At 44.5% G+C, this 27,228-nt stretch overlaps 1 protein-coding gene across 7 annotated transcripts in view; it reads right to left on the bottom strand.

Moving 5' to 3' along the window:
* Positions 1 to 528: 528 nt before the first annotated feature.
* Positions 529 to 27,228, bottom strand: part of Fbxo16 (F-box protein 16) — a 49,890-nt gene continuing 23,190 nt past the window's right edge. For 4 of the 7 annotated variants that reach the window (XM_039093332.2, XM_063274288.1, XM_039093333.2 and 1 more), the window contains 3 exon segments: positions 23,675 to 23,904; positions 18,045 to 18,147; positions 529 to 795 (listed from right to left, as the gene is read on the bottom strand). In XM_039093332.2, coding sequence (XP_038949260.1) covers positions 631 to 795; positions 18,045 to 18,147; positions 23,675 to 23,904 — 498 coding nt within the window. In that variant the 3' untranslated portion in view covers positions 529 to 630. 7 annotated transcript variants of the gene reach the window in all.

Here is a 27,228-nt window from a genome sequence, read left to right as displayed (position 1 = left end):
GTCCGGAGTGGCCAGAATGGAATATCGGTTTCAGTGAGTAATAATTCAGGAATATTGGAGGGGAGAGTATGCTAGCAATATGGAGGATTACAAATCTACCTGCTGACCCCCTAACTCCCATACCTTATAAAGGGCCTGCATTTAACTTAGAGGAAGAGACTCTTGAAAAGACAGGGAGAAGATGGCCAATAGAGAGAGACTTTGAGACCTTGGTGTCACTTGCTGATATATCATCTCAAACTTCCAGTATTCAGATTGTGAGCTAATGCACTTCTATTGTTGAACCCTCTCGGCCTGTGCTGTAGCCCAGCACCCTAAGCATGTCCTTTACCAACGACTGAAGAGGCTCGGGGGTGTCTCCCTCTGGGGCCTGACCTTCCCAGTATCACCAACGAAGACATCAGACGTCCCCTCATCAAACCCAAGGCGTCTGTTGCCATATTTCCAAGGGTCTGCGTTTAACACCATTTCCGCCATTCATTCTCTTTTCCCGAGACACACAGACTCACAGGACCATTCACGGGGAGGTACTTAGGCCAAAAGAGTTTAATAGAGGGACTAGTTAGAATCCAGGTCTGAGCTGTGAAGAACACCTTGTCATTTAGAGAAAAGCCCTTTTCCATCCTTAAGTCAGCTTTGACTCTGGAGCCTCAGAGAGGGTGATGGAAGCCCAGGGTGATTCTGATGGTGCTCCGTGAGAACTTCGGTTGTTGCTTCGTGATCTGAGGGTGCCCCTGGCAGATGCAGAGGCCAGGCGAGACGAACTGGAACTTTTGGAGGGGAACTCAGGGACATCTAGGGAAGAAGGAGTGCCTGTTAGAGGGAGGTTATGGAAGTGCCAACGGAAACCATGTACTTAAACTTCTTATAATGAACGATGTGACGCGACGTAACGCAGTCGTAAGGCAGGTGGGGATTTCTAAAGTTCCCCAGGAACCTCTACATCACTCCCATGCCGTCTTCACTTTGAACTACAACTAGTAAATTTTCACCTTCAAATGGGCTTTCACAAACTCAATGTGTGTGTGTGTGTGTGTGTGTGTGTGTGTGTGCGCTCGAGCTCGTGTGTGCGTGCCCATGCACATACATGAGGACACTGAGTTCATTCCTCAAGAGTGACTCACTTAGGTTTTTGTTTTGTTTTTAATACAGGGTGGGTCAGTGGTCTGGGGCTCACCAGTTAGTCCAGGCTGGCCAGTGAGCCCCAGGGATCCGGCTGTTTCAACCTCCTAAGTGCAGAGATTATAAGCACACACCAGCACACTTCGCTTTTTACATGGGTACTGGGGGTCAATCTCAGGTCCTCATGCTTGCCGGGCAAGCACTGTACAGACTGAGCCATCCCTCACCCCCACCACATTTTATTTGGACCTCAAGAAAATCATGAAAGAGAAAGGGAGGGAGGAGCTATTCACAGTCTCCACTCTAGAAGTAAATGCAAGGGAGGAACACGCTTGACAGCTACAGGGCACAGTCACAGCTTCAGTGTCACAGCTGGCTCCGGAGACTTCCGAGTCTTAGACCAGGGGACACCAGGACGGTCCCCATGCTTCTCACTCTACGCTCTGCACGCACCCTTTTTAGTATATGTGCTGCCGAAGCGAGCACGCATGCACCCTTTTTAACAAGGCAAATGGCCCAAGGTGACATCCCAGCCCCAACTCACAGTGACAACAGATCTCTCCTTGACATCTGGCCGCGTGCGGGAAATGGGAGAGGGAAAGAGGGAAAAGCGAGAGTAAAACATAAGGCAGGCAGAGCGTGAGGCCAGGGGAGTGCCTTACAAAGTTTGCCATTGAGCCAGGCACATGGGAGGCAGAGGCAGGGAGGTCTCTGTGGACTCGAAGCCAGACTGGCCTGCACAGTGAGAGCCTATCTCAAATAATAAGTTAACCTTCAAAAGGTTTGCCCTTGAGCCCATTATGAAGGCCTACATCTATAATCCCAACTGTCTGAACTTAGAGGGAAGGCTGCCGAAAGTTTCAGGCCAGCCTGGGCTACAGAGTGCTAGGCTTATCTGACTCAAAACATACCGAACAAACACAAAAAGCAAACAGTTCGCCTCTCCCTTGGCTTAAGTTGTGATGAAAGATGATTCCCGTGGCCACAGCCCCTCACCTGCTGTCATTCCCTGCCAGGCCACCCTACCCCACCCCCTATCCCCGTGTTCCCCCTGATCCCCTACTCCATTTTGTCAGGCAAGGGACAGATCCTGTGACATCATTAGTCCATCTATGCTCAAGTGTGCAGGCCTCCCCTGAATCTCGGGAAATCTCTTCATCGATTCAGAAACCAGTGATTGCAGTTGCTTGCTCTCTCCTTAGCTAACTTGTCCCTTAAGGTTGCACTGTGTGGAATGGTCCTGCCCCACACCTCTGACCTGCCTTTCTTTCTATCTGCTAACTCACCCTCCAAGGTCCACTTTCTTCTAGAAGTATCAATATACAAGATCTCACATACCCCAGGTTGGCATTCTAGTGACACATGACTATACCCAGGGGATCTAATGTACTGTATGTGTTTTCACATACATGTGTATGTGGAGGCCAGAGGTTGACATCAGATGCTTTCCTCAATTGCTCTCTGGCTTGATTTCCAAGGCCTGGCTTGCTGAATCGTCTGGACTGACTGTCCAAGAAGCCCCATTCTTGCCTCAGTCTTCCCGGAGCTGGGGCAGTGGGCATGCTGAGATTGCAGGCACACACCACTATGATCGATTTATGTGGGCACTGGCTGGGTATCAAACTCGGGTCCCCATGCTTGTACAGTAAACATTTCATTGCCTGAGCCATCTCCTCTGCCCTGTCTTTGTGTTTTAGGATGAGATTTCTCTGTGTAGCCCAAGTTAGCCTTCAACTTGCATCAATGCTCCTGTTTCTGCCTCAAGGGCTGGGATTATACTTGTCCATGAGCCTGCCTATCTTGAATATGTTCATCTTCTGGGCTTCCCAGAACATCACTGAGCTCTCCATCTTGGCCTTGGCGACTTGGTCTTGTGCATCGATGTTCACTTCTGTGTTTTGGTCTCCCTGCCTGCAAAGCTGGGGTCTTGGGCTTCACTGTTTCTATGGGGCCATCTACAGAGAGGTCCAGATAAAATTAGAGCTAAAATAGCAAGTATCTAAGATCAAAGAGTCAAAGTATCAGCCTTGAGGGTCGGAGCAAGGGGATGAGAGCATATAACCTCCCACTGTTTGACATTGTCAGTGTTGCTTTAAGATCCCTGTAGAGGCTGATGGGATCCTGCAGAAGACCGAGGCAGGGAGGTTAGAGTTCAAAGCCTACCTGGGCTACAAGAAAGAGTTCCAGGTCAACCTGGGCAATTTAGCAATTTAGCTAAATCTTGTCTCAAAATTAAGCTGGGCATGGTGGCATACACCTTCAAACCCAGAATTCAGGAGGCAGAAGCAGGTGGATCTCTGTGTGTTTGAGGTTAGCCTGGTCTACAGAGTGAGTTCCAGGACAGTCAGGGCTGTTACACAGAGAAACACTGTTTTGAAAAGAACAGAACAGAAAAGAAAGGAAAGGAAAAGAAAAGAAAAACCCACCTAGAAAGAGTGGGAGGAAGGGGAAGAGGGAGGAAGGGAGGGAGAGAGAGAGAGAGAAAGAGAAAGAGAGAATTCAGTGGTAGAACAATTGCCAAACGCCAAACGCACATGAGACAATAGGTTCAATCCTCAACACCACAAAAAGGAAAACAAAGCAAAAACAACCAAAAAAAGCATAGAGCAGTTGATTTCAGATCCACACAAGGCAAGGCAAGAGAATAAGCCAGAGTGTCCTTTGTGCCCTCTCAGGAACAATACAATACAAAGTGCTGCCTGCAGAAGAAGGACCAGGCCGGGCTCTCCTGATAACAAGACAGGGCTCGTCTGCTCTCACCTGTAACACTTTCAGGATTAATCCTATTACTGAGCCCTGCTTATCTGTCACTGAATTAGAGGAACCCTTTGCTCGGAGCCCCAGGCAGGCACAGGCCTGGGCAGGCTCTCTGCAGCTCTCCTTCTTGATGGCAGGTCCCAGGGGCTCCCACCGCCTTGCTCCCCCATGGTAGCTGTCACCACCTGTCCAGACTGTTGGCTTTCTCTTTTCTGCTGAGAGCAGTTCTGGGAAGTTGGTTTCTTATATCTACTTTTCTTGTCCTAGAAAGCAGTTTACAGACCCTCTCCAGTTTAAGGTTGAGTTTCTGTTTGTTTTGTTTCTTGGGTGTGTGCAAGATGAGTGTATGTCCATGTGGAAGCCAGAGGACAACCTCCAGTGTCATTTCTCAGTGGCCATGCATCTTATTTTTTGAGACAAGATCTCTCAATGGCCTAAAACATGACTGACAAGAGAGGCCAGGCATTGACCTATTTGTCTTTACTCTCCCAGCTCTGGAATTACAAGTGTCCACTGCCATGACCAGCTCTGTGGTACACACACCTTACACAGGTGCTGGGGACCAAACTCGGGTCTCATGCTTGCAATGGAGCCATCTCCCCAGACCCAGTTTACGACTGTAGTGTCAGCCTGATGGTAGTGGTGCACACCTTTAATCCAAGCACTTGAGAGGCAGAGGCTGGCAGATCTCTGTGAGTTCGAGGCTAGCCTGGTCTACAGAGAGAATTCCAGGACAGTCAGGGCTACATGGAGAAATCCTATCTTGAAAAGAAAAAAAAGAAGACGACTTTAGTGTCTGCCTTTTTTTTTATTGTTGTGGCTGTGTGTGTGTGTGTGTGTGTGTGTGTGTGTGTGTGTGTGTATGTGTGTGTGTGTGTGTGTGTGTGTCTGTGTGTTTCTTAGAGACAGTGTCTTACACTGTAGCCCAAGCTGGCTTGGAACTTATCAATATAGCACAGGCTAGTCCTAAACTCATAGCAATTCTCCTGCCTCAGCCTCCCAAGGGAGTACAGGTATGAACCAAGATTCAAAAGAAAAACAGGGGAAGATACATAAAAGGGTAAAAACCTTAGAGGACTGGACCATGGTCTGTAACACCTGACTTGCTGAAATAACTAGAAATGTTCCTTATCCCAATACCAGGGCTCCCCAAACCTTCTCCTTCCTACTGACCTCTGCTATCTTGCCATGAGCTCCCCAAAATGTCCACCTTCTCAAACATAAACTTAGCAATGAGGAAAATTTTAGGAAGGTACTGTCTTAGGGTTTTAGTGCTATGAACAGACACCATGACCAAAGTGACTCTTATAAAAGACATTTCATTGGGGCTGGCTTATAGGTTCAGAGGTTCAGTCCATTATCATTATGGTGGGAAGCATACCAGCATGCAGGCAGGCATGGTGCTGGTGGAACTGAGAGCTCTACATCTTACTCTGAAGGCTTTTAAGAGAAGAATGGCTCCCATGTGGCTAGGAGGAGGATCTCAAAGCCCACCCTCACAGTAACATACTTCCTCTAAGAAGACCACACCTCCCTGGGCCAAGTGTATTCAAACCACCACAGAGACAGAACTCCTGATTTCGAGTGGTTCATTTGACCTCTGAGCACCTTGGGTTAGATCTCTCCCCCCTACATGGGGTTTCTTCCCTACCAGGTGTCTCCAACAAGGCTTCAGAGATTTTCCTCCCTTCCTTTAAAATTAGAGTTTCTTTATTTCTCGCATAGGCTACTTTTCTGGGTGATTTAATATTCAAATGATGAGAAAGGGCTCAATTAAACCTCCCCCCCAGTCATCTCCTATGTTCCCTTTCACAAGGCCAGCCAAGGTTATCTGCTGCTTTATATCTTCTAAAGATATCGTGTGCAATCACTATGTCCACAATAAATATAAGTGCAAATGTACACAGAAAATGCAAGCACTGTCCACAGGAGCACACACGCACATGTGCGCACACCACACACGTCAACACAAACATATTTTTTTGGTCTCTTCCTTGACAATTTCAAAATGCACATTATTTTGACCATATCTGCCCCCATTACCTTCCCTGACTCCTCCTACTCCCTCTGAATCTCTTCTTCCCAGTAAGTTCTTCTCCTGCTTTCATGGGCTTTTAAATTTTCATTATTATAACTCTGAGTTTAATTAATGTTTTCTGGGACAACTTACCAGTGGCCACAGTACTGAAGAAAAATGACTCCTGCTCCTCCAGCAGCCATCAGTGTCAACACTCCTTAGCTAGAACTGGGACTGCATGAGCCCACCCCTGTTCGTGATGGACTGTTGAGTGGCCCCTTCTTGTGCGGGTCTTGTGCGGCTAACCACCGCTGCTGCAAGTTCAGCGTTTTTACAGTGGAATCGATGGAACTGGCTTACTTTCTGGGCAGCTGGTCCCTCAATCATCATGGCTGAATCTACTTCTACTCTTCATTCTTTTTTTTTTTTTTTGGTTCTTTTTTTTTTTTTTTTTTCCTTTTTTTTTTTTCCGGAGCTGGGGACCGAACCCAGGGCCTTGCGCTTCCTAGGTAAGCGCTCTACCACTGAGCTAAATCCCCAGGCCCCTACTTCTACTCTCTTCCTGAGTTCTGGCTCTTAAGTCCAGACCTCCTCTGAATGGCACACCTGGAGACCACAAGTCCCTCAAACCTGTCGCATCTGCCAGGTTTCTAGCCTCAGTTGGTGCTTTCCCCCTCTAGCCTATAAACCACCAGAATGCCAGACTGGGTCTTGTCCTGCTGTTTCCCTAGTGCCTGGTCCAATGCCTGCCAAATACTTGTTGAATCAGTGAGATCTATGCCAGTGGCTCCTTCTTTTATTACAGGGCAATGGCTGCAGCAGGTAGACTCTGAATAAGGACAGAGGGTGCTGCTGATAGGTTGGGTGCTGGGAAGGTGAGTGAGAGGACCCAGAGGCTGCCAAAGCTGAGAGATCCATGATGTACTAGTGCCCTAGAAAAGTGTTAAGCTAGAAACCACCCGAATAAATAAACTGATACACAATCAGACCTGCAATTTTCATCCTGTAGCTGACTTAAAACAATTCATATTATGTATGTGCAGCCACTTGGAAATTATCAGTTATATGAACGACACCATTGGATACGCCCGTTGGTCAATGAAGAGAGTTAGGAAAAGTATTTCATGAGTACGGTAAACAAGCAGATACAGTAATGAGAGCAGTATGTAAGGTGCGCCAGCCGCTCTTCCAGAAAGCCAATGGCCATTGATGTAAGCACCTGGACTCAAACATTCATTCGTTCTCTTAATATTTCCAGCACTTCTGTCATGTGGAGAAGAAAGGGGCAGAGCTGGGCATAGGCATGAGCCTAGTCCCAAGTATTTGGGAGGCGGAAGCAGGAGGATCATTTGAGTTCACTCGTTTGAGGCCAATAAAATGAGATTCCATGTTGGAGAGGTAGGAGTAGAACATGGCAAATCTTTACTTTGTAGAAGACCTCGCTGCCTTTATCAGTGTTTAGGAATGGTGTCCCTTATTGTTTATATCATGACTTCTAGTTCAGATTATTACATGTGTCATAGTCTATCATGACTCCTAGTTCAGATTATTACACTGTGTCTAAGTGTGGATTATTATTTGACAGAGATGATTTAAGCACTGGCTGGTGACTGTCAGGGGAGACGAATTGCTGAGTGAATTCTCACTTCTTCTGAGCAGGAGCTGTGAGGGGTGATGGCTGAACTGTTTATGCCCGCTGTTTTGTAAGGAAGACCCCTGCCCTACTGCTGTGGAGCCTGGAAATCTGCTCAGACCCATCTGGTTAGGACCCTGCTGTGGTCAGCACCTGTGGGATGGTGTCCCCTTCCTCCCCTCTTGTCCTGGAGAAACAGAAATGATGCGTTAGGAGAGATCATCAGCACAGGCAGAAGATGACTCCAGGATGGCTTTATTCTTCCTTTTCCTGAGGCAAAACCATCAGCTGCAGAGGAAGACAAGGCAATATAGCCAGGGTTTTGAAACTGTAACCCAAGACTTTAAATCTCTGTCACTTAGCCATCCAAGTAGATGAAATAAGGCAGATGCATTACAAAATGTCCACAGGCCATATACACAGGCCTAGGATGACTCCTGATTCAAAACACCCACATGGGCTTCTACCAGATTTTTCAATAAAGCCCCATGTTACTAAATGCTGCACACACACAGAAATACATACACATATATATACACACATATACATAATATATGCATACATATAAAAACATTTACATATGCAATACATAGGCATACACACAAATACATATAAACATATACAAACATAAACACATAAATTCTCACAATACAGATGTATATGCAATATACATACACAAATCCACATGCATACACATATACATATATTTATATATAAATGTACACATATACACACATACATTAACACAACACATACATATACATACACACAAATATACATTCACACATATACACATATATTCACACATATACACATGCATGTATACACGCATTTTCACGTACATACACATGCATGCACATACACAGATGCATATACGTATGCACCCTCCACTACCTACATTCACATATAGTTTAAACACTATGAAAGGAGTGATTAAAACCTGTTCTCATGGATACGCACATAACTAGTATCATATAAGTCACAAGTAAAATTCTTTCCTGGTAGATTCTAAGTAGATGCTACTTGTTTTGGTGCCAAATGTTTTGGTTTAAATAGCCATTTGGCATCTATCTAAATGTTTGGTGACAGAGAACCAGGAAGGCGCCTCTTAGTAGGAAATGCCAAGGTCATTCATTATATCTAGAATGCTGACACAGGAGGCGATGAGACGGAACATACACTCTGCTTTCTGAGCAGTAAGGGAGAAATGCGGCTCTAGAGAGGGGTTCCTGGGCCTTTTCCTTTCAGGCATCAACATCGACAGCCAAAGTTGTAGTTGGTGAATTCAGTACACTCTGCGCTTCAGTATGGGAGGGTGGAGTGAAGCACAACTGTATCAAGGAGCCAGTGCAGGGAATGTACACAGATACACAACATATATACAGATACACAATATGTATACAAACAGAAACTGATACACAGTGACACAGAGGCCGCCTGGGCAAAGAGAACGCATGACTTGCACTTCCTCTTTTTTTTTTCTTCCTTTTTTTTTTTCTTTTTTCTTTTTTTCGGAGCTGGGGACCGAACCCAGGGCCTTACGCTCGCTAGGCAAGCACTCTACAGCTGAGCTAAATCCCCAACCCCTTTTTACTTCCTTTTGAGACAGAGCTTCTAGCCCTTGAACCCCTGTAGTCAAGGTTGACATTGAACTGATTATTCTTTCTCCATCACCTTAGAGCTGGGATTACAGATGCAGCCACCATGCTCTGTTTATGTGGTACTGAGGATTGAATGCAGGCAAGTACTTGAGTAACTGAGCCCCAGCCCCAACCACTTCAGAAGGCGAAGAGAAAAGAAAACTGGGGGGAAGATGGGTATGGTCTGAACATTCCTGAGACTGGTTGGAGCCCCTGGCCACTACCTTCTGTCTGTAGGGCTGGTCTCTCCGCCAGTTCCTCCTTGGTCTGCTTCTCAGCAGCTGTCCCTCAGACCTGCTGTGTGGTACCGGGCATGATTTATTATTATTATTATTATTATTATTATTATTATTATTATTATTTATTTTTGGTTCTTTTTTTTTTTTTTTTCGGAGCTGGGGACCGAACCCAGGGCCTTGCGCTTCCTAGGTAAGCTCTCTACCACTGAGCTAAATCCCCAGCCCCTTATTATTATTATTATTATTATTATTATTATTATTCTCCAGTTAGTTACAGTAGTCAGTATCTGAAATGCTGGTTTGGGAACATTTGCATATGGGTGATGAGACACCTTAGGGATGGGCCCTGAGATAGAGGAAATTCATTGATGTTTTATGTACACTGCATACATGTATCCTGAAGGTGAGTATCCATGATATTTTCTATACACTTTATGTTTTTCTGTGACCTGTGTTGGGAGGTCAGGTATGGAATTTTCCTGGGCGTCACTCGGAAAATGTGATTTTTAGCTTTGGTTGTCAACTTGACACAACCTGAAATCATTTGGAAAAAGAGTCCCAGTGACAGATCACCTAGATCAGGTTGGCCTACAGACATGTCTTTATCGCCTTAATTGAGGTGGGAAGACCCAGCCTGAACAAAACAGTGGGCAGCACTGGTTTGGGGTTCTGGCCTTTACAAATGTAGAGAAATACCAACAAGCATGCATCCCTTTTCTCTCTGCCCTCAGATATGACTCGATGCTTCTAGTTTCTGCCTTGACTTTACTGCAACAATGGATTATAACTCAGGATTGTGAACCAAATAAACTGCTCCTCCCTTAAGGTGCTTAATGTCAGGGTATCGTACACAGCCAGCAGAGGGGACATGAGAACACAGAGGGTTTCAGATTTGGGCTTGTCTAATTAGGGATGTGCCATGCATATTACCGTGACTGGCAACCACTGGAGGGTGCCCCCTTTGAGCTAAGAACTAACTGCCTTGCCTTCTCCTAACCCTGTATTAGTCCTATTAACTGTCTACATTTTTTCCAGATGGGAAAATAGTCCCCAGAAAGCTTAAATTCCCTGGGTTAAATTTCCGAGCTATTAAAGAAGTGATACTGGGCGTTGAGCCTAGGTTATCTGAGTCCTACTCTGTGTTCTTAGACAGCAAAGTAATCGAGAAAGATGGTGTGTAATGGAGAACACAAACACATAGTAGGTGCTTGTGATGGCTAGTGTTGCTGTCAGCTTGACAAGATCTAGAATCACCTGGGAGTGGGGTCTCTGAGTCTATCTGTGAGGGACTGTCTTAAGTTAATGAATGTGGAAAGACCCATCTTGACTATGGGTGAGACCACTGCAAGCAGGGAATGCAGGACGGTACAGAACGGAGAGGATACACTGAGCTCTAGTGTGTGCTCATTTGTTCACTGCTTTTGGGGCTTGACTGTGAATGTAATCTGACAGGCTGTTTCAATTCCCTGCTGCCTTAATTTCCCCGTCATGATAAACTATAAAGCTAAATGAACTGTTTCCCCATAAGTTGCTTTTGTTAGAGTTTTTTTTTTTTTAAGATTTATTTATGTATTACGTATGAGTACACTGTAGCTGTCTTCAGACACACCAGAAGAGGGCACCAGATCCCATTACAGATGGTTGTGAGCCACCATGTGGTTGCTGGGATTTGAACTCAGGACCTCTGGAAGAGCAGTCAGTGCTCTTAACCACTGAGCCAGCCATCTCTCCAGTCCCTTGTTAACACAGCAACAGAAAAAGAAACCGGTGCAGACATAGGTAGACATAGGTGCTTTTGCTGCTGTTATAAACCCAATCCTATGGCTCCGAGGCCTTTGAACTTTTTTGTGGGAGGAATGTGAAAGGCTCTGAAACTGTGCTAGAACAACCATTGAGTGCTGGGGTGGTTTGAATAGGTTTGGTCCCATAGACTCATATGTTTGGATGCTTGGCCCACGGGGAGTAGCACTTTTAGAAGGTGTGGCCTTGTAGGAGTGGCCTTGGAGGAATTGTGTCACTGTGGGGTGGACTTTGAGGTTACATAGTGCTCAAACACCAGTGTGGAGTATGAGTCTCCTCCTGGCTGCCTGTGGAAGACAGCCCCTCTTGGCTGCCTGTGGAAGACGGCCCCTCTTGATCAAGATGTAGAGCTCTCAGCTCCTTCTCCAGCACCGTGTCTGCCTGCATGATGCTATGCTTCCTGCCTTGATGATAATGAACTGAACCTCTGAAACTACAAGTCAGCCCCAATTAAATGTTGTCCTTTATGAGAGTTGCCTTGGTCATAGTGTCCCTTCACAGCCATGAACCCCTAAGACAAAAGCTATAGGACCTCTGAGCCAAACAAATTCTTTCTTTCTTAAATTGCCTTCGTGAGGGTATTTAATCACAATAACCACGAAAGAAACTAACACGATCCTTAGTTATATCCTACATTTATGTGCTGACACCAACCCTGCAAGATAAACGCCATGATTTCCATTTTACAGATGGAGAAAATGAGGCTCAGAGAGGCTAACTCACCCACTGTCATGCCATTTAGCAAAAGATCCTAATGTCATCTCTATGCATAGCCACATTCTTTCTGCCTCCTTCCAAATGACATCCCCAGATGTTTTCTTGTGGGAATTAAACTATTTAAAAATCTCTCTGTGAAAACGTGTAACTTTGTATATCCAAAGCAAATAGATAGTATAGAACAAACAGGGAGTGTTTGCTGGAATTCGAAAGCAGTCGTTGACAACTGTCAGGAAGGAAACCGGTTTAAATTCTCTTCTGTAACCTCTTTAGTCTTAGTGAATCATATTTCCCAAAGTTCAAAGAAAAAGATAGGAAAGTAAACAAGAATTATTGGCTTAAAAATTGGATTCTCAAATGGAATGGCTTTGGTATTCTATCTCATGGCACTTTAATCACAGCCGTGACCTCCAGGAAAGGAGAGAGAAGGACGCAGGAGCACACTCATTAGGCACCTAGGGGACCCTGCAGGGTCAGGATCCAGCCTGGAATGTGTGCACGCATGTCTGTGCGGTTGTAGGTGAGAGCCAGACAATCTCTGGTGTGGCTCCTCGAATATAATCCGCCTTGTCTTTTGAGATGGCCCAGGACTTAGCAGTTAGACCAGGCTGGCTAGCTGCTGAGCCTCAGCTAGCCCCTCAACCTTGCCTACCCAGCACAAGGACTGCAAACACATAACACCACTCCTGGCTCCCCCCTCGCCCTCTCAGCCCTGTGGGTTCTAGGGATGGAACTGAGGGATGGCCACATTCTTGAAAGGCAAACACTTTACCAATGAATTATCTCTCAACCCCCTCCCCGCCAATGACATTGTTAAAGTATATTCAAATTCTCAATCTATACACGGAAAGACAGAAGAAGCTCTACAAGATCGACTGTTAAAGAGTTGAAACTGAACCCTGGCTTGTTCCATTCTTCCTACCACACCGTCCAGAAGTCGTTTCAGTGTATATTTTCTCTCCTATTTGATTTAACGAAGCACAATGAGAATGCTCAAAGAAACATTAAAAAAAAAAAAAAAAAAAGAAAAAAGGTCAGGACACTAAGAGTGAAGTGATCCTGGAAAGAGGTGAGGAAGGTAATTGCCTTCTGGAGGCTGGAATTAGCAGCGGGTCTTATCTAAGGCAATTAGAGAGAATCAGCAGGTAATTAAAGGCTCAACAGCTTTCTGAAATCCCCAGCCCAGACACGACCTGGAAAGCAAGGACTAACTTCCAAGGAAAAGTCCAATGGAGACAAAGGTGTGTGGGTTTTATACTCAACCTGGTGGGAAGGAGAGGTCAAAATAAGAGGTCAGCTGAGGGTTCGGGGTGCAGCACAGCTGGAGGGACGGCTCAGTGGTTAAGAGCACTGGCTGCTCTGCCGGAGGACCAAGGTTGGGAGTTCCAGCTCCACACAGCAGCTAACAATCACCTGCAACTTCAGTTCCAGAGGACCTGACACCCTCTGCTGGTGTCTGTGGGCACTGCATAATGTGGGGCGCCAACATACATCCAGGCCAAACACATGAATGTGTTAAGATAAATATCCTCTCTCTCTCTCTCTCTCTCTCTCTCTCTCTCTCTGCATATATAATGCCATCTGTGGACCTACGATACTCACAAACTGTATTTTTGTGTCTTCTCAAAAGACTTCTGTTTTCTTGAGCTCGGAGACTTGTAAGCCCTTATTTGAATTTGAAGAGGCTTTACCACAGATCTTGTCCCTGGTCTCAAGCACTGTAGGCTTAGGCCTTCCCTCTGCATCCTGGTGTCTGCTAACACCATGCTCTTCCTGCCCCATTTCTCTCTACAAAGTCACCAAACCCTCCCTGCAGGGAGACAGCCTCTCCTCCTTCTCTAAATGGCATTTAGAGGGAAGCTGTCAAGATATGTGTGTGTGTGTGTGTCTGTGTGTGTGTGTGTGTGTGTGTGTGTGTGTGTGTGTGTTGATACCAGACTGGAAAACCTTTGAAGTTTAAAGACAGGGCATTGCGATGTTTTGCTTCTCACTTGCTCTCTTTTGGGATGGGATACCGTCATAACTAATAGTAGTGGGAATTTCTTCATCGCTATGAAAAGTTCCCAGAGGGGCTGGGGATTTAGCTCAGTGGTAGAGCGCTTGCCTAGGAAGTGCAAGGCCCTGGGTTCGGTCCCCAGCTCCGGAAAAAAAAAAAAAAAAAAAAAAAAAAAAAGAAAAAAGAAAAGTTCCCAGAAAATCTTGGAGAATTCAAAGCATTCCCAACGAGATCTAAACTTGATTCTCATCTTCTAACAGATGTTAGCAGTCTGCTACACCCTAGGCAGCCCCTGGGAATCTCATGTAGAAGAGAGAACACCAGAGAAAGCGGCTTCCAATGACTTCATAGCTGTTAAGCAGGAATGTGCACGCTCACAGTTCCACGTGTGAATTAGAAGCGGGTGCCCTGGGGATGTTTCTCCTTAGACTGAGCCTTATCTCAACTTGCTCTGAGGAGTGACAGGCAGAGGAGAAGCTGATCTCCGCAGCTGCAGCTGGGACCCTAGAGCAACAGAGCATTTGTGGTGCTCTGTCCTAGTGCGGCTAGGCTTCCTTCTTCCCAGGTCTTTCCATCTAACAACACTACCTTCTCCAACTATCACACGTCCGTCCCTCTCCCACAGGACAGGCACGAGTCCCCGATTACTGTAGTCCCTGGCAGTCCTCTGCTTGGGTGAGGGAGGCATACCACTTTAATTTTGCAGCTAGCACCGATTCCTCCCCAAACCCATTACTCTTCCCCAGCAAACCTTGAAAGAATCCTAGAATTTCCCATCAAAGTCCCTCCTTGGAATCACTTGGATGTGTTCACATGTGTCACAATATTCCCCTTCCTTATGAGGGATAATGTCTTCAGTGCCTGTTCCCTCCCCTCTCCAGGCTCCCACAGCATCTCCTCACTATCACTAGTTGGGGAGGGAGGTCAGGCACTGGGTCTTCTGTAGCCCAGGTTGACCTTGAACTTGCTACATAGCCAAGGATAACCTTGAAGTTCTGCTCTTCCTGCCTGACTTCCCCTGACTGGGTTTAAAGGTGTGAGCCACCATGACCAGGTTATGTAGTGCTGGGGATTGAACCCAGGACTTCATGCATGTGAGGTAATGGCTTTTCCTTTCCCAGGACTGGAGCCTACAGTGAGGGCAAGCTGCCACTCTGTAGGAGAGGGGTCCTGAGCTACCACATTGCAGCCTCAACAGCCAAGCTTGTCGCAGGCCAGCATACCATAGGCATGAGTCAAAGACCACAGTATGGTTCTGGGGGATCAGTTAATTATACTCCGTGTTCTTTATCAAAACTACCAAATGTATGTAGTAATTATAATTAGTGTACTTATAAAACCAAACAAGTAGATATGATAATCATGCGTTTAGTAATTGCTAATTGTCCTCGGTCGCTAATTCATCTGGTCTTCCCTGTTAGCCCTAATTAGCACAACCTCTTCATGATTATTACATTTATTCACTCACTCATTCATTCATTCATCCATTTAACCACTTATCCATCCATCCATCCATCCATTCATCTACTCATTCATTCATTTTTTTAACTATGCTTTTGAGGCAATGTCTTGCAGTTGGCTCTGGCTGGCCTGGAACCTGTGAGGATGCTTCTCATGCCTCAACTTCCTCAATGTTGGGATTACAGGGTGTGTTGGCACACATAACCATTCTTTTCCCTTTTGCATTTCAAGAATTTCTTTGTGTAGCCTTGGCTGTCCTGGAACTTGCTCTGTAGACCAGGCTAGCCTTGGACTCACAGAGATTCACCTGCCTCTGTCTCCTGGTGCTGGAATAAAGGTGTGTGCCACCAATGCCCAGTACCTAACCACTTTTTAATGTTTTTCCTTGGTGATGGGGGTACAGGGGTCTCACCTAACCCAGGTTGTCCTTAAACTTGCTATGTAGCCATGAATAACCTTAAAGTTATCCTCCTGCCTCATCACCCTGGTACTGGGTTTATAGGTATGAGCCACCATGACCAAGTTGTGTAGTGCTGGATTGAAGCCAGGACTTCATGCATGCGAGGTAAATACTCCACATGCCAAGTTACATCTCCAGCCCTCTACTTTTACATCTTTTTAAAAATAATTTATTTAATTTTATTGTATGTACATTGGTGTGAGGGGGTCAGATATCTTGGAACTGGAGTTACAGACAGGCATGAGCCTCCATGTGGGTACTATGAATTGAACCTAAGACCTCTGGAGCAGTAGCCAGTGCTCTTAACCACTGAGTATTTCTCCAGTCCCCATTTCTGAATTCTAAAGTCTACTTTAAGAAACTCTGCTACTGTTTGATAGATGGCTAATGTCCAAAGTCATAGACTTTTGTGCTTTTCAAGCTGGAGAAACAACTCAATTGCATTGATTATTTCTAAGCATACATTGCCACCAACCCTTATTATCTTTATATTCATATTCTCTCTCTCTCTCCCTCCCTCCCTCCCTCCCTCTCTCCCTCCCTCCCTCCCTCTCTTCCTCCTTCCCCCTCTCTCCTTCTCTATCTTTGTCTCTCTGGTAATCCTGTGGGCCACTGCATCTGACACAAATTCTGGTGGAAATAAGGTAGAAGGTTGTTGTTGTAAAAATATATTAATAAAAAATTACGGTTGTCTTTTATCCCACTGGGTCTACACCTCGGTGCCCCATGGATATCTGCTAGATATCTGGCGGAAACACATCCCAGCCGCACACTTTCCTACACTCAAACCCTCACATAAAAGAACACACAACATAATAATCTTTGACCCAATTGGTAAGATATAATTGCCCACTTAAATGTACAAAGCCCGGTACCATCCATCCCTTAGGAACATTGATAACAACCTGTAAATACACAGAGCAGAATCTTAACATCACCTGCCATGGCTTCTCCCCTCTCTCCGTCTCCTCTCTCTCCCTCCTCTCTCTCCTAGTCTCCTCCTCTTCCTTCAAACTTCTCTCCCGCCCATCCTTCCTTCTCCTCCAATGACAGGCCTCCTTCTATCCTGTACCTGCCCCTCACCTCTACTTTACAAATTCAATGGGGAGGTGGTTCTGGTGAAGTCACCTGAGTTCTGAGTCCTTGACTAGCTGTCCTTGGGGCAGTGGAATTAGCATCAAAATACAGATAACTTCAGGGCAAACCACAACAGAAGGTCTTGCAATGGCCTATGTGATAAGATTCATACTGTCTGCTGTTGCTGTTGTATTTCTACTTAGGTTTTTGCAATCAGCAGATTCATGGACAATGTTACTGCTTTGGTCCAAGCTTCACAGCCTATACATACCTACAAGGAGCCTCCCCCAGTGCAGTAGAACTGGTCTAGCACACAAGCAGGTCTATTTCTATTTTAAGAAGCTCATCTCTCTCTCTCTCTCTCTCTCTCTCTCTCTCTCTCTCTCTCTCTCTCTAATGTAACACTTGAAAATACATTTCAGCAGAAAGTAACAAGTTCTCAATCAGAACTGTGGAAGAGATTTACTCCCAAATGGGTGCAGATTATCCCACCAATTGATATCCATTCTTTATTAATTTTCTTGGAATGTGTTCTCGGTTTTTCTCTCTGTTATTATTACATTACATACATTTTTTAATTCCACCCCTATCCTTCTTACTTTGCTCTCAAACCTCTCATAATTTGATAAAAGGGACCCCCTGTGGTCCAAATCACAATCTGGGAAATTCTGCTACAAATTAACTGTGTTCCCTAGATACAGTTACTGACATTATTACCTTGCTGATTACCTGTTATATAAACTAGAGACAAAAAAAAAATTAACTCAGTGTTTTGGAATAAGTTTATCCATTTATTTATTCATTTCTTTTTGAGTCCAGGTCAGCTTTGAGCTTGCTATGTAGCCAAAGATAACCCGGAACTTCTAATTCTTCTGCCTCTATCTCCCCAAGGGCTGAGATTACAGGCAGGTGTCACTGAGAGTTTTTGGCTGTGCTGGTGATGGAAGCCAGGACTTCGTGCTAGCAATCACTCCAGCAACAGAGCAGCACCTCCAGCCCCAGAGACCAAGGTTTAAACAACCACTTGATGATTTTGATTTAGCCAACAAATTCAATTTCACAAATAGGATTAGGGATCAGGGTAATTTCCTGATTACAGGAGGAGTGTTCTGTTAGCAGACTTACCAATGACTGTGCTTTCCTGAGCCTGGCTCTGTCTTGAAGCTTATTTTTCTTATCTCGAAACTGCTGCTTGAAGTCTGGGGTCACTTCCTTTCTTTTTCTTCTTCTGCAAAATTGCAAAGTAAAGGATACATTATAACGGATCATTTTAAGTCTTTAGCAATCCACATAGTTATTTTTTCATTGTGTTGACTCTTGTTGGTGCAGTGATTTTTTAAAGACTGCCTGCACCCCACTGGAAATGAATCGAATGTCCGTCTATAGAGAGCTTGTTCAATTAATCCTGCATAGTAACACAGTGGATGGCTATGAGCTGTAAAAAGAAAAGCAGAACGTGGGGCTGGGGATTTAGCTCAGTGGTAGAGCGCTTACCTAGGAAGCGCAAGGCCCTGGGTTCGGTCCCCAGCTCCGAAAAAAAGAACCAAAAAAAAAAAAAAAAAAAAGAAAAGCAGAACGTTTCTATAGGCAACCAGAGTGAGCCTCAGGATACAATGACACATGAAAATCAGGTAAAGAAAGGCAAACCTATCATATGCTGCCATTCATCTCAGGAGACATCTAAAAACATGTCTATTATTTGCCAATACTCTTTCAAACATTGTTTTAATTTTATGTGCATGAGTGTTTTGCCTACATGTTTGTATATGCAGTGCCTGTGGGAGCCAGAAGAGGGCGTCAGATCCCCTGGAACTAGAGTTACAGGCCATTTGGGGCTGCCATGGATGGGGCTGGGAACTGAACTCAGGTCCTTTGCAAGAACAGTAGTTCCTGGACTTTCTTTTTTTTTTTTTTTTTCTGGAGCTGAGGACTGAACCCAGGGCCTTGCACTTGCTAGGCAAGCTCTCTACCACTGAGCTAAATCCCCAACTCCTTGGATTTTCTATTTGTTAAATTTTATTATTAGCCTTTTATGTACTGTTTAGTTATTAACATGTTTGTTTGTTTGTTTGTTTCTGAGGCAGGGTCTTACGATATAACCCTTGCTGGCTGTTTCTGAAACTTGTGTGTAGACCAGGCTACCCTAACTCCTGCTGCTCACCCTGTTTCTGCCTCCCAAGCTTTGGGATCACAGGCTTGCACCCATGTCCAGCACCTTGAACTTTTTAAAATGGAAGAATGATACAAAAAATTTGAAAAATCATTAACAACAGGTAGGATTCTCACGTGAATCCATCAGAAACAATCTGGAGTCTTAGGGGCAAAAGCGAGACTCCCCCAAACATAACCTCATTTTGTATGCTTGACTTTAGAACCATCTAAAATGTTCTCCAGAGTATGAGCAAAGATGACAGAGAGGAAATAATAAAAAGCAAAATTAAACAAGTTTGATCTTGACCACAAAGTTGGTGGCACTGCCATATACGAAGCAGGTTTTTCCTTTGCTTTTAACACCATTATTTATCTGAATATTCTTTGTTTTTGTTTGTTTGTTTGTGGGCGTTTGTTTTTGACAGGGTCTATTTTATATAGTCCTGGTTGGTCTGGAACTCATTATGTAGACCAGGTTGAGTTCAAACTCACAGAGATCCACCTGGCTCTGCCTCTCCCTGCCTCTGCCTCTGAGTATTGGGATTAAAGGTATGCACCACCATGCCCAGACTATCTGAATATTCTTAGTAGGATATCTCCCAAAGATAAAAGGACAGACCAGGAAATCTGAAATTGTTTCAATAATCATGTGTATTAGTGCTAATACTTGTTTACTAGCACACATGACTATCCTACATGCTAAAAGAAGGCAGGGGCCATTAATCCTCCGCCTACAGGGAAAACCAGCCAAATTTCGTTCACAAAGTTGTATCAGAAAACAGTGATTTGTGTATCAGAAAAGATGGCTTGTTTAGGCCATCTTTCAGGCTATGTTATCAGAGCTGAGCGGTTGTACCAAAGAGCATATGTCCTGCAAAGTCTAAAATATCTCCCGTCTGGCCCTTTATAGAATAAGTTTGCCCAAAATAGTGGAGCTAGGTAATGCGCTTCCATGGTTACCAACAATACAGAAAGAACCAGAAAAGGAGGTGCATGTCTTTGTTCATATATTCTAGGTCTTCTAGTTCTGACTATTAGTGTGGTCGGGGAAAGAGGACAGGGGACATGAGAAGATGCTCAGTGGTAGGGCACTCTTCAGAGTCCAGCATGCAAATGACCAGATTCTTGCAACCAACTGCAAGAAGGGGTGGGGCCTAGAAGGAGGAGGAAGGGCCAGTGGGTCAGCGTGGGTGGGGCAGGGCAGTTGTAGGGTGGGGGTGTAGGGTGGGGAGTCAGGAAGTAGGGGTTATAGGGTGTAGGGTGGGAGGGTAGGGGGATGGTGAGACACTACAGAAGAAGTGACTAGAAGGCTAACTTATAATTCAGATCAAGAATGAATATATGTGTGTTGGGGGATTGCAGTTGGGATGTAGAGTGAATTTAAAAAATGAATTAAGGAAAAGAAAAAAATGGACGCATGAGTCAAACACAGCATGTATTCGACACCTTATCTGGAACCTGGTTAAACAGAGCATTCATAAAGAAGTTAAGCATCTGTGTGACATTCAAGGAACCCTGAACACGGTTATCCTTAATTGTATTAAGGAGATATTCATTGAGTTAGATGAAGATGGTGTCTGTCTATGATTTTTGTAAAGGGTCCTTATCTTTTAGGAATACAAATTAAAATATATGACATGAAGTAAGTCATATATGAAATAATACGATGTTATTTATTTAAAAATAATTTAGAAGCCTGTCAGTGGTGGCAAACACTTTTAATTCCAGCAGAGCAGAGATAGGTGGATCTTTATGAATTCAAGGCCAGCCTGGTCTACAGAGTGAGTTCCAGTACAGTCAGGGCTACACAGAGAAACCCTGTCTTGAAAGATACAAACAAATTAACAACAACAACTACTACTACTACTAATACCACCACCACTATTTATTATTATTATTATTATTATCATTATCATTGTCATTGTCATTGTCATTACCATTATTAAGGGGAACCAGACATTGTGACAAATACTTGTGGTCTCAGCATTGGGAAGGTTGAGGCAGGAGGATTGGGAATTTGAAGCTAGCTTGGAATAGCTTCGAATTCTCAATCCTGTCTTAATCAGCAGTAGCAGCAGCAGATAGGGGAGGGGCAGAATAGGTAAGGAATAAATTACTCTGGACAGGTTACGGGTTAAGAACTATTAACAGTTGATGACAGCCAAAAAAGGGTTAATTTTGCTCTTTTATTCTCTATCATCTATTTGAATATCTGTCTAAAAAAAACTTTCTATTTAAAAAGAATGCATCTGCCCAAATATTACTGGGCACTTCATCTTCCAGACGTCTCCCCAGTTCTAATGGAGGCGTTTCAAGCAGAAGAGCTGGAAGACTCGCATAGGGGTCCCAGCCTTAAGTAGGTACTGACAGCACTTGGCTGTTCTTGGCTTTCACTGCACCCTGCACAGATAGAGGGTTGGGTTCCATGGTGGAGGTAGTTGTTTGCTTAATTGCAGAAATGACACACCCCTCCTTAACACGTCAACACTCAGCTCCTAAGGTGAAGACACTTGTCTGCCCAGTCACGCTAGCACCATTATGTCTTAAGAAATAAACATTATTTAATATCACTTAATACACAGTCCATGCTCAAATTCCTGCAGTTGTTCTAAGAATGCCTTTTGTTGTTTCTTTTTTCTTTCCCTCTCTCCCTTCTCTCTCTCTCTCTCTCTCTCTCTCTCTCTCTCTCTCTCTCTCTCTCTCCCTCTCTCTCTCTCTCTCCTGTCTATTCCACTAGGAACTTCTCTAGATTCAAGCTACATTTGGTTAAAGATCCTAGAGCTTTCCCTCACCTTCTTTCCTCAATACACAGATTATTTTTTGGAAGCCAGCTTCTAAAACATCCCAGAGAACTTAGCACAGGTTAGCTCCTCTTCATTATTTCCTTATAGTATCTTTTTTAATATATTGTTTATTTAACATACATGAGTACACTGTAGCTGTCTTCAGACACACCAGAAGAGGGTATCAGATGCCATTACAGATGGGTGTGAGCCACCATGTGGCTGCTGGGACTTGAACTCAGGACCTCTGGAAGAGTCAGTGCTCTTAACTGCTGAGCCATCTTTCCAGCCCCTTATAGTATCCTTTATTTGTTTCTTCATTACGTATACGTTTACAAAAATAGAAAGTTCTGCCAGACAAATGATTAGTTTCCAGTCAGACTTTGGGTAAGGTGTTTGTATTTAAAAGTCTTATATTCTATCAGAATAGTTGATGATCAGGATTTTCATAGTGATGGTAACATTGATCACTTAACTAAAGTGGTGACTGTTGGCTCTCTCATAAGTGTTGATACATTTTTTTGTTTGTTTGGTTTTGGTTTTGGGTTTTTTGCCATTCCTTTTTTGCCTTGTCTTATAATTTTTAGTGCTATTTTGTCATCCTGAGATGACAGGATGGTACCTCACACCTGTAACTCCAGCACTTAGGAGGTTGAAACGAGAGAATTGTGTTGAGTTTGAGACCAGCCTGCCCATTCTAGAACAGCCTATTCAGGCTACCGGGTGAGACTTTGTCTCAAAAAATGAAACAAGGAAACAAACAAAAGATAACCAACAAAAGCAAGTTCTTGCTAATTTTTAACTTCTGCCTTCCTTCTGTCCTGCATCTGCCTGTCCTGTTTCTGGTGTGCATGCAATGCTTTGTGTGCTCCGGGAAGAGCACACACTCTGGACCCTGAGTGCCCGTCTCATCCCCACTCTCTATTTCAAATGAGCAGGATGGGAAGCTAACTTCCAGACCGTGTTTAATCCTAACTGCCATAAATTGGCATCGTCTGTCTGACTTTGCCACACCACCCAGCTTGGCCACACATAGGAAAAATGAACAGCCACCAAATTATAATTTGATGAAGAGTGTCAATTTAGAGAAATTTCAAATGTACAGGAAATCCAGGCATAGTGGCACACATTTATAACCCTAGCACTCAGGGTTCTGAGGCAGGAGGAGCACAGGTTCAAGACAAGCCTGGGCTACAAAAGGAGACTCTAATTCCACAAACAAAGCAGTCTCCTAAAGGCAGGCAAGTTGAGAGACGAACAGTGCAGTGAGGAGCCATACTGTATCCATTTCATTTCAACAACTGGTAGTGTTTTACTACATATACAGCCACCCTCCCCCAACACACACACACACACACACACACACACACACACACACACACACACACACACTAGCTAATATATACCTATATATTCACTAAACGATGGGCTGGCCAGATGGCTCAGTGGGTAACAGCCCTTGCTATACTTGCCTGAAGATCTGAATTTGATTCCCTGAACCCAGGGTGGAAGCAGAGAAGTGACTCCTAAAAGCTGCCCTCTGACATCCACACGCATGTGCCGTGGCATGTATGCACAGTAGCCACAGTATTTAAAATACTAAGGAGCTTGCACTGCTGAGACATTAGAGCTGTAAGAACCAGATGGATGAGGATGAAAAGGACAAACTTCTTAAGAATGGTCAGTCCGCATCCGCCTATTGAAAAGCTTGTGTAGTTCACAGTGAGTTACCTCCACCCCCCCCCCCCGCACCCATCTACTCAAGTGTCAATAAATTATTCTGAAAAACAAATGGGCTGAGAGAGGCAAGGGGCTTCTCACCCTAGCCTGAAGAGCTCTGGGTCACAGTTGTCTAGATAATTAAAGCGGATGATGTCTGTGGGATGCTTGTCTGACGATCGCCATGGTGGAAGCTCTTTCTCCCCAGGGTTATTCTTCTTTCTTAAGGAGGAGGAGGACCGAAAAGCTAAGGAAGGGGACTGCTTCTCCTCTGGAGAACTGCCAGGGATGGGCTGAACATCGGCAGTTATGAATCCATCCTTTGGAGGTGTCTAGAGGAAGAAAATGAATCACTTCAACTCACAGAGTACTGGAATAACAACACCAGTAGACAAAGAACATGAGAACCTTCACCTCCTTCCCAATTATCCTCCTCCTCACTAAGACAATGCTGGTGAGGGTTACAGTCACTGTCCCAGGAGCACTTGGATGTGTGTATACGTTTCTTTGTGTTTTCTTATTCCATCTTTTTTTTTTTTTTTTTTTCTGGAGCTGGGGACCGAACCCAGGGCCTTGCGCTTGCTAGGCAAGCGCTCTACCACTGAGCTAAATCCCCAACCCCTCTTATTCCATCTTCATTTATCATTTACTTACACTGGGTCACGTGTAGCCCAGGCTCACCTCGAACTCCATGTATAGCCCAATGTGACCTCAAACTCCTGATCTTCCTGCCTCCACCTCCTGGGATTGCAGGCCTATAACACCAGGCCTGATTTACCTAGCGCTGGGGACTGAGTTTAGGACTTTGTGACTTATAGGCAAACTCTCTACTAGCCGAGTTGTATTACCAACCTTACTACTGGTTTAGAAGGACAGTTCTCAGTCTGTGACCCAGGCTGTCCCAGAAGACTCACTGCAGTCCTTCCCAACCCCAGAAGTGCTGGAGTTACAAGTGTGACTCCACGTCCACCCTTCCCAGTGAAGTCAAGAGAACTCGTCATTGCTCTATTTTACAGAGGCAGAAACCGAAGTCAGAAGAAAGGACTTAACTGACCCACAAGGACATAAGTAGAATTTGAATCCGAAATTCAAATCCTAGGTCTTACCCTTAATGGCCTAACACATTCAAGAGGGGTGGACTGCAGCTGTGGCGATTATCCAAAGACAAGCAACTCCCCGAGAACAATTTTATTCCACTTCCAAAATTAGAAGTCTTTTGTACACTCAGTTCATAAAGTGTTTTCAGTGTGGGTTTAGCCTGAGGGAGGTGGTACTGGTATGTTGGGAAGCCATTAAGAGCTCAATTTTTGTTCATTAAGAGATTAGGGGAGCTTTGCTTAGTAAATTGGCTTGCTTCAAATGTGAGTAAAAAAAATCAAGAATTTCCCCAGTTGGGACTGGGGTATAGCTCTGAGGTAGAATCTTTGCTAGGGTCTTATATTCTAAACCCAGCATCACCACCAAAAATAAGGAAGGGAGGGAGGGAGGAGGGGAGGGAGCAGAGAGAAGCAACCCTCCTAGTTCCCCAAGCATAACAAGGTAGTTATGCACTGTTTGAGACGCTCCTTGTTTGTTGACTTCATTTCTACTCCAAGATTATCCTTAGTATTAAGTGTTTCAAATATAGCGTTTATTTGGGTAAGTCATGGCTACCAGACCCAGTTCTGTGGAACTCTTGGTTAGTATCTCTGTACTCTTAACACCTAGCACATGACAGTGTTTGATAAATATTTACTTAATGAATGGCTATGGCTGTATCAAGATTGCTGGCTGCTGCTCTGATAAACCCCATGACCAAGAGCGACTAGGGGAGGGAAAGGCTTACTTTGTCTTACAGGTTACAGTCCATCAGCAAAGGAAGTCAGGGAAAGGGCCTGAAGCAGAAACCATGGAGGAATGCTGCTTGCTGGCTTGCTTGCAGGATCATGCTTAGTTACCTTTTGTATACAGCTCAGAACCACCTTGCCTAGGATTAATACTGCCCACAGTGGACCAGGCCCTCCTATATAGGTTCATAGTCAAGACAATGCTTCCCAGATACGACAACAGGCCAACCAACTTGTATGTCAAGTTGGTAATCAAGATTACCCCTCACTGTAGCCCAGTGGCCAACTAAGAAGACATTTAATATTTGCAAAATGCTGTCTTATACGGGTCTCACCAAGAATGGGCATTCATTTCTGTAACCTTATTTAGAAAGAAATCTTTGTCTTTTTGCTGGGGGGAGTTCGACTTTAATCCTTGTTGAAACTATCAATTTGACAGGACCTAGACTCACTTAAGAAACAAACCTCTGGGCACCTTCTGTGAGGGAGTTTCTAGACCGAGAAGACCCACCCAAACTGGGACAGCAGCATTCTAGGCACTGAGGTTCCAGACAGAACTAGAAGGAGGCGGTGAACTAAGGACCAGCTTTCAATGTCAGCTTCCTGGCTGAGGAAGCAATGTGACCAGCCACCTCAAGATTCTTCAGTCGTGACTTCCCACCATTATGGCTGTATGTGCCCTTGAAGTGGGAGCCAAAAATAAACCTTTCTTTCTCTGACTTGCCTTTGCCAGGTATCCCATCAGAGCAACGAAGAAAGCAAATTAACACAACACTATGGGGAATCAAATAAGACATTAAAAAAAACAAGGTGAGCATTTAAGTATAAGTGATTGTAACATACAGAAAAATCATTCCGAAAGGCACAAAGTGCTTGGCATGCTCACACACTGGCGACAATGAAATCCGCAACAATGAAGTGAGCAGGTTTTGCTCTTACCACTTGAAATCTTCTGTGCTAGAGCTGGGGTTAAACCCTGGGCCTGTGCATGCTAGGAAAGCACTTAGTCCAACGCACCGCTGAGCTGGATTTCCAGCCTGAATGAAGTCTTTCAGGAGTCCTGTCATCATGAATGGATGCTGAACTTTGTTACATGACCTGTTTGAGTATCTGTATTAAAATGATCTTGTATCTCTTCTTTAATCCTGTGAATGCTCATATCAAATGATTGTGTGTGTGTGTGTGTGTGTGTGTGTGTGTGCATTTGTGTGTGTGTATACAAATATGTGCACATGTGTATATGCCCACATATGTGACTATTATTGTGGAGGACAGAGTTAAATTTCGGAGTCAGGGTCTCTCAGTAGGACTTGGGACTCTCCCATTTATCCCAGCTAGCTGTCCAGTGAGCCTAAGAGTTCCTCCTGTCCCCATCTCCACAGCCCTGGGCTTACAATTATGTTAAACTACTTCTGGCTTTTTTTAATATAGGTGCTGAAGATGGAAACTCAGGCCATGATGCAAATGCTTACATGAGGCCCTAGTGTGGAACATCCATACCAGTGGATAAATAAATTAACAGCCAAGCATGGTGGTATGTATCCATAGTAACAGCATCCCTAATGCTGAGGCAGGAGGCTCTTGGGGTCAAAATCAGTCTAGGCTACACAAGGAGACATCATCTCAATCAGTGAACTAATTAACCCACTGACTGACCAACCAACACACTTCAGCATCTTATAGAATCATAGCAAATATGAATGTGTCAATTCTAATGGACCATAACTGAACACGATGCAGAATTCCCATGTCAGAGCTGTAAGGTGTCTGGGGGAGAGGCAAAGAAATTAGGGGTGGAGACACAGAGAGAAGTACCCAAAGTCCTCACTT

The sequence above is a fragment of the Rattus norvegicus genome, chromosome 15 (assembly GCF_036323735.1).
Source record: "Rattus norvegicus strain BN/NHsdMcwi chromosome 15, GRCr8, whole genome shotgun sequence".
Taxonomy (NCBI): Eukaryota; Metazoa; Chordata; class Mammalia; order Rodentia; family Muridae; genus Rattus; species Rattus norvegicus.
This window is presented reverse-complemented; position numbering and strand designations above follow the sequence as displayed.